The sequence below is a fragment of the Lactuca serriola genome, chromosome 2, assembly GCF_051521515.1.
Source record: "Lactuca serriola cultivar US96UC23 chromosome 2, Lser_US96UC23_V15, whole genome shotgun sequence".
Taxonomy (NCBI): Eukaryota; Viridiplantae; Streptophyta; class Magnoliopsida; order Asterales; family Asteraceae; genus Lactuca; species Lactuca serriola.
In genome coordinates, this window is record NC_136409.1 from 80,026,593 (window position 1) to 80,035,210 (window position 8,618).

The window sequence follows — 8,618 nt, forward strand, 5'->3', positions numbered from 1 at the left end:
TGCGGCAAAAATAAATGAGTGGCTGAGAACGATTCCTCTATTTTCAATATTTTTTATTTTCTCAATTGAACTTACCTCTCTCTCTCTCTCTCTCTCTCTCTCTATATATATATATATATATATATATATATATATATATATAGGAATGAGTTCTATGGAAAACAAATAACTAGAGCAACATCTACCGGAACCAATAATCAAATGACACGTGTCTATTTCTTTCTTCACAAGTAATGTATTGTGAAAGTTATTGTGAAAGTGATGTGTTGTCATGTTTTCATTGGTTCAAATATGTGTTGCCTTAATCATTCATTTTCCATATAACTCTTCCCTATATATATATAGAAAGAGAGAGAGAGAAAATAAATTGTTCATTGTTATACCTGACTTTTTCTTTTTTGTTTATTAATTATTTAATAAATAAAAAGGAAAAACTCATGTATAATCAAATCGGATAAATCCCCTATTTAACCTGTAAAAATGATATTTTAAGAAATAGCGCGGAAAAAAAAAATAATAATGACCTTTACAGTGGTATGGTATCATTTTCCTTTCTTTCTATATCTCTTATCTTGTCGATTTCCATTTGTGGAGGAAGGGTTTTTGTCGTTTTTATTTTTCCTTTTTTTCATGAGCTTATGAAATGGCAAGACTCTACCTTGAAGAAACTACATAAATAGTCCCTCAACTATTTTTTATTTGCAAATAATACACTCAACTATTCTTCAAGATTCATATGTTGTTATTTACGAACAAGGGTAAATATAAACTTACATACTCTTACCAATTTATATACATACTCTTACCAATTTATATGATGAGGTAAACCCTTCACCCGTTCATACATCTTTTTTAAATTTCTTATAAAAAATTTACTTATTTATGAATGTAAAAATTTAAAAACCCCATTGAGTTATATAAACTGATAACACATAAACATCCATGCACAATTTGGTAAAAGATTGAATCCTGTAAATAAATTGGTGTCATTTAAAAATCCTACTGAGTTACATAAATTGATAACACATATAAATCATTGGCCCATGGAAATACTCTTTTCATCCCAAATTAAATGAAAAAAATAATAATCTCAAGTCCTCAACTTGACTGTACTGATAATAGTTTGTGTATCAGTCTTGCATATATATAACTATTGGGTATAAGATAAAAACAAACCAAAATCATCTCAATTTCTAATTTTACTTGCATAGAAAGACAACTCTGCTGTGATACTTCGTATATCTTAGAATCATTAGTAGAAGATGACTTATACTTTTAGGTGTATATGGATTGATCTTCAGATTTAAATCCAAAGATTTTCAGAGCTTTCAAGAAAGAAATACTTTGTGGAAGATGACTTATACTTGTACCTTGTACGTCTAACACTTGTAAACATTTCAAGCTTCCTACTTTCTCAGGCAATTTCTTAAGTTGATCACAGCAGCGAAGATCAAACTCCCTGAGATGTTTCAACTTACATATGCTACTTGGAACATCTCTTATCTTGCAATATGTTACACTAAGTTCCTCCAAAGATTCTAATAGCCCAAGATCCTCGGGCAACTTCTCAAAAACATAACACCTTGAAAGAAGTAGAGTTTTCAGGCGTTTCAACATACAAATGCTATTTGGGAGATGTTTGACAAGTGTCAACCGTAAATTTAGCCATTCTAAACTTTCTAAATGGCCAATATCTTCGGGTAATTCCTCTATCGCACAACTTTCAAGGTCAAGGTCTTTTAGATGTTGTAAACTACATATGCTTTGTGGTAGACTCTTGAGGTTTTTGCACCAATTGAGATCTAGAGAAACAAGCTTTTGAAGATTTCCAGTTGATGAGGGTAGTTCTTTGATATCGTTGCTTGAAAAGTTAAGCTTCAACAAACTATGGTTGGAGTGCATTGGAAGTATATCTGGAAACTCCATCATATATAAATAACTTAGATCAAGAACTTGAAGTGATTCCAGTTGTTTGATAAATGAAAGAGATTTTAATAGTATGCATTCACTTAAGTCCAAACAGACTAGCCTTGTTAGAGATCCAATGGGCGCATGAAATTCAACCAAATGACAACAGTTTGCAAGATTTAACTTCTCGAGATTAGGAAGTAAGCCACAATCAAGGGTCCTCAAATGTGAATAACTGAAGTCAAGGAATTTGAGATTTTTAAGAACCTATCACAAGCAAGAAAGAAGAAAAAGATTAATATTCCTGTAATAACTAAGATGTATGGCATTAAATGAATCAATCAACTATTCTACCTTTCTTTCTCCATCTTCCCATAGTTGTATAATTATGCTTGAAGAAATTTGAAGTGAAACTAGATTATTTGCTTGAAATGTTTTTGGTAAAGAACAATGAGGGAAACGTCGCCAACTCAGAAATCGTAACGCATTTGGTAAGTTTTGGCCAACTCCAATATTCACCGGCCAATCCCGAGTGTCCGAATCCACATGAAGAAATCTAAGATTCTTCATGTTTCCGAAACCATTTGTAAGAATTTCATAACAGGGACGCTCATTATCACCGCTTGAATTGATTTGAATTGCTATAGCTCTTGTCGCTTCTGTAACCTGTAATCCAAGGAAACTGATTATTAGAGTTGATTCATAAGTAATTAAAGTGAGTTAGGTGTTGTTTGTTTTTTCGAAACAAAAATCCGTGAAGTCTGCGGACCACCTCTGCAATCCTCTGTAGCAGAAGAGGTGTAACAAACGACTACAGTCCATAATAAGAAGCATGTTTGTTTTTTAACGTCTGCAGACTGCTGCAGTAAACTGAAATTTAAATAAACTAATTTCATAAACTGAAAATAGTTTTCAACACCGAAATTTAAATAGTTATAGTCGTAAAACATTGAAAGAGTACTAAAAAGAACATGTAAAAAAACAAAAGTATAAAACTTTGAAAAAAAACTTACAAAAATATAAAAGAAGCTAACAACTTTATTCTAGAAAAAAACTAATTTTATAAAACATAAAAAAGAAAATAATAAAAAAAAATTAAGAAAGAATTGCAAATGATGTCTACAAAGTTCGTAAAAAATTACACATGTTAAAAAAAATGAAATTGAAACTGAAAATATTATTAACAGAAACGCTAAAAAAATTTTAAAAAAATTGAAGTTTTTTAAAAAAAAATCAAGTTCAAAAAAAATTGTGGAAACTAAAATAAGAAATTGTATCAAATCCGTAAATAAAATTTTAAAAAAATCTAAGTTTTAAAAAAAAAAAAAGTTATACCAAAATTCTAAAAAAACAAATAAAAAAATGAAAGTTGAAGAGGTTTGAAGAGGTAAGTCAAGTGTTGTGCCATGCAGCACACACGCAGAGGTTTTGCAGTCTAAAGTCTTCTAAAAAAACAAACTGCTACGAGAGGGTAAGTGTTGTGCGTGTGTTGCGTCGTGCAGCAAAAAGTGGTTTGAAGAGGTTTTTTTTAAAAAAAAAAACAAATAACACCTTAGTTTTCTCCACATTGTAAGTAAAATTGATCCTTACCAGGTCCTTAGCGAATACATCTTCAATCTCCCCTCGAATCCACAATCGGCTATGTCTTATGGGCTCATTTGGGTCCGAACGACGAGCAATATTCCGGCCCATTTCCTCTATATGGTCATGCATGCCTAACTCCATATTCGGTGAGATAGTTATGAGAGATTTTTGCTCAAGAACTCTTAAGCCATTCCTAGCGCGAAATCCACAACTTTCAAGTGCTCTAATTGCTTTGTCTTTCTTCCAACCTTTTAGTAAGCATGCAACATCTAAGAATATTTCCTTGTAATCATCCTCTAGGCCGGTATAGCTTAATTCTAATTTTTCGAGCGTTTCTTTCAATGGAATTGTTTTTAGTCTTTCTATTGCATCTTCCCATTCGAGCTCATTTTGCCCGCAGAGAAACGAACCCAAAACTCTAATCGTTAAAGGAAGACCAGCAGCATAATGTACAACTTTGAGTGATAGCTCTTTGTACGATTGAATCGGAATATCTCTACCAAATGCATACCTACTCAATAGGCACATTGCTTCATCTTGTGATAACATATTGACATCACGAATACATGTCACTCCATGTGCTACAAGAACTTGCTCATCTCTTGTTGTGATGATAATTCTACTTCCTGGTTTAAACCAATCAAGCCCACCAGCTAATGCTTCCAGCTGGTCTAAATGATCCACATCGTCTAGAATAAGAAGAACCTTTTTACTACACAGCATCTTTTGTATTAAGCTTTTCCCCTCATGAACACTCCCTATGGTGTAACTTCTATTATTTAACACATTGAAAAGTACTTGTTCTTGCAACGATCGCAACCCAAACATTGATGATTTTGAAACTTCCCTAACATTCTCAACAAAGCTTTTACCTTCAAATGAAAAGCATATTTTGTCAAAAACTGCTCTCACCAAAGTTGTCTTCCCACCACCTCCAATCCCCTTGATACCTATCAAGCGAACATCTTCAATGCCCATTTCCATTAATGAAACAATATCCTTTACCCGGCTCTCCATGCCTATTAGCTTTCTGTCGACTTCCAAATTATTGAATCGTAACTCGAGTGAAATCTTTTTAACAATTTTATTGATGACTTTAGCTTCATGCCTGCACAATAAAGTAGAGTCAGTTAGCTTGCTAACTATTCACATGAGATGCTCCATGCTCAATATTGCATTCTTCATCATTGAAATAGTCGATTTTGGTTAGAATTTATAAAACATGAGATCCCTTGGATGACCCTTTTGCACATAGATTAAACAGAAACAAAGCAAAAAATATTGTTGAGACATGATTAAAGAATTACCCATCAGCAGTGTTCCTCAAATCCCATCCAGCCAGATTGGATGCTTCTCTCAAAGCTTCTCTCCACTTCTCTACCTTCCCCTCGTTGTTATGTATGGAAAAAGCTTCTCCAACTCGTCCCAGTTGTTTGCGAACTTCAGAGGGATCCACATCGTAGAACACAGGGTAAGCAATTTGTTCAATCACCTTCTGGCACTCCATAATCTTCACAAGCTCATCCAAGCACCAAGTGGAAGATGCATAGTTCTTTGAGAACACAACAATGTAAAATTTTGATTCTTCAATGGATTTCAAAAGCTCATCGTTGATCTTTTTTCCTTTCTCAAGTCTCTCATCATCCTTGAAAGTGTGAATACCTTGAATTTCTAGAGCAGCATAAAGATGATCAACAAAATTCTTACGGGTGTCTTCCCCTCTAAAACTCAAGAACACGTCATACTTATAGCTCTTCTGAATAGATACCTTTGAAGAAGAAGCCATTGAAGGTATCCTTGACAGATCCTGTTAATTAATCGAATCAAATCTTTGTTAAAGCAAAGTTTTCCTATAATGAAAAAGAAGCTAAAAGTTAAAAGTTAACAACTAACAAATCTCAGTTAATACCAACAATTAATTATTAAAAACTAACAAATCGCAATTGCAAACCTTACCTAAAACTTACTACCCACAATTAAGAATTAACATCTAAAAAGGTTTAACTATGAATAGTTTGCAATAAAAGGCCTATTAACAATTAACATATAATTTCAAACTAGAAGAAATTGAATATGTGTACCTAATTAAAGAGAGCCCCGAGAGCAGCAGAGAAAGTCAGAAAGATAGACCAAGAACAGTAAGAGAGAGAGAGAGAGAGAGAGAGAGAGAGAGAGAGAACAATATACATTTAAGCAATGTAGTAGGTGGCGGCAGCAACCCAAGATTGTGGATCCACATGTAAGGTCAACATGATGCGTTTGCTTGAAAAATAGCTGTGAAACGAATTACAAGAAAATCTATATGTTTATTATGTACTCAAAGTCAAACCATCTTCTATTCATACGTAAAATAAATAAAAGTCCATTATACACCAACCAACGTTTTATTTTTATTATATTATTGGACGAATAAATTACAAGAATTCTATATGTTTATCACGATTTTTAGGTTTAGTCTAATTATGTTATATACTTATATTAATTAAACCACTTTAGCAAATATTTTACATGCCATTTTAGTATATAGCTATCACCTTTTGCACAGCGCCACTTCCTAAAACATAAGGTATGTAAATCAATTAACATCAGCGATAGAAAAGTAGGGTATTATTTCTTCTACCGTTTGGAGCTGGGTGTCATGTTTGCATGTGCTATTACATTATATGAAGTAAATTTGCAGGTGTTGATGTAAGATACCTGACCTTGTAAATTGTAAGGTTCATTCTTTTAAACATGGCATCCGAATAATGATGCACTTCTCTCCATTTGTTTTGTTACTTAACCGAGCTTGGTAATGGCTTCATCCTCATGCCAAAAAACCAATGAAGACATTGATGTTATGGACGAGAACATAAATGATGACATGCCTGATAGATTCTCTATGTATTTCAAAGCAAATGAGTTTAAAACGACTCAATAAATATAAGGATCCTTTGTTGAGCATACAGCTGTGTGAAAAGAGCACATTGTGGAATTCATTCCCAAACAGGGAGAGATTACTTCAAAATGATGAAAAAGAATACATGCAATCGAGCAATATGTGTGTATGGGGGATTTAATCGTGCATTCTTGTGAATTCTTAGAGATGTTGGAGTTCATTGAAAAGATGCCTTATAACCCAATGCTGCTATATGAGGTTCTTTATTGGGTGCATCTAGAATCCATTTAAATCATGAAATGGTAGAGAACATGCTGCAAGATCCTTTCTTGAAATGGAACCCCGAGAGTTCAAGAAATTATATATTATTATCAAATATTTATTCAATGTTAGGAAAATGGGAAGATGCATTGAGATGAAAGAGAGGGGTTACAAAGCTCCCAGATGTAGTTGGATTGTGGTTGATAGGAAAGTGTATAGCTTTTATGTTTTTGAAGATAATTCGTATCCTTTTATGGATTTAGGTTTGAGAAAGATTGAGGATGGGAATACAAAACATATCTAACCGATTGTCATTAATGTCAAAAACATTCATCTGACTCGCCTACCGGTGAATCTATTATAAAGCTGGCCCGAAACCCTAGTTAGGGAATTTCCTTTTCCAAAATAATAAACAATGTATCTATATCTATTATGCATTTATGCATTTAAACTTCTATAATATCAAATTCAACAAATATGCAAATATATATATCATGCCCAATTGCCACTTGTTTTTCATCGTCAACAACTAGTTAACTACCACAAATCCGACCTACCAAGCAAAAGTAGTGTTTCCGTGTACGAATTCCAAGTGGAGAAACTCCTTATTCCACCAATCTCAAGAGTAGTGAAGCTTTGTGAGTTAGGCTCATATACCACAATTTCACTTTCTCCAAGACAAACATCTTTCACTTCCATTATAGGTGTGCCACTCTTCCTGAGTCCTAGAAACCTAATTGACCTATATTGTTGTGCAGTAATGCTGAATAGCTTTGTAAATGATTTTTGAACACCATTCTCCATCATCCATAAAGATACAGAACACATTTCAAATATGACAAGAGATTCCCTTAACTTAGAAATAGACACCTTAGTGGGAAGGCGGAGTGCTAAACTATCTGGGAGGTCTATCACTTCAAAAGTGTCATTAATCATATCAAATGACAAAATCAGATTAGAAGTCAATCTACTCCAACTACTACCATCTTCATCCATCAGGTGCACACCAGACCAATATATAAACCTATCAATAACTTGGACATCCCCTCTGACTCTGACTGATTTACTCGGCACATTGCTAGAAGAAGACAGTCTTTTCCATTTCCCTGAACTCAATGTATAAACCATAATCTTGCTAATGTTGCTAAAGTTGTGGAATCATCACGATCTTAGGATCATTAGTAACAGGACAAACGCCAAAACCAAAAGCTGATTCATCTACGCAATTGTACATATCAAACGGATTCACAGGCACAGCAATAGCAATCGATTTTCTGATTGAAGGATTCCAAAGTACAACCATCGGCTCTCCAGAATGAGATTCATAATACCCATACAAGCACACCAACCCGTTACAGCTACCGACCATTCTTGACCTTGTAAGCAGTTTAATGGAGGGGGGAAGAGTTGGAACAAACCTCTGTCGGGGGAAAGTGTCATCATCGACGATACAAACATAGTGTGGCTTCCTTCCTACCAGATACCTTACAAACAGATGTTGCCGCTGATCTTGGCTAACGGTATGAGCAGCAATAAAACGAGCGCTGTCGATTAAACACCTCCATGCTTTGCACGCACATCTAAACCGAACCAATGATTTTACAGGAAGCCTTCTCATGATTTCCTCTTGTACATGAAAACAAATTTCGCCCGACATTTTGATTTTGGGTGCTGATGGGTTTTGACTTGCTAGCTAGGGTTTGGTTTGGTTTGGTTTTTATAAACGGAGAATTGGATTTGGATACGTATGAAATTTGACATTCATCTATCCATATTGTTAGTTAGAGGGTTTTATTGATTTTTCATTTAATTGGTTTTTAACATCTTTAAATCAATCGTAAACCAAATTAAATAAATTCAGTTTAATTGGTTGTTTGGTTTATGGATTACATCAAATAAAATTTCACATGAAAAAACAAAAATATTTTGGATTTCTAAACCGTTCTAACTAGTATTAACCAATCAAAATCGACCAAACTTTTATAAA

General features: G+C 33.8%; 1 protein-coding gene and 1 pseudogene across 1 annotated transcript; both read right to left on the reverse strand.

Annotated features, from left to right (window-relative positions):
* Nucleotides 1-1,029: 1,029 nt before the first annotated feature.
* Nucleotides 1,030-5,295, reverse strand: LOC145086450 (disease resistance protein Roq1-like). The gene is made up of 4 exons (XM_079024210.1): nt 4,800-5,295; nt 3,499-4,600; nt 2,263-2,574; nt 1,030-2,175 (listed from the first exon to the last, which is right to left on the reverse strand). The coding sequence occupies exons 1-4, from the start codon at nt 5,276-5,278 to the stop codon at nt 1,276-1,278; spliced, it is 2,793 nt and encodes a 930-aa protein (XP_078880336.1). The 5' UTR covers nt 5,279-5,295; the 3' UTR covers nt 1,030-1,275.
* A 1,620-nt stretch (nt 5,296-6,915) lies between these two features.
* LOC145086451 (F-box/kelch-repeat protein At3g23880-like) lies at nt 6,916-8,373 on the reverse strand (annotated as a pseudogene).
* Between the last annotated feature and the right edge of the window lie 245 nt (nt 8,374-8,618).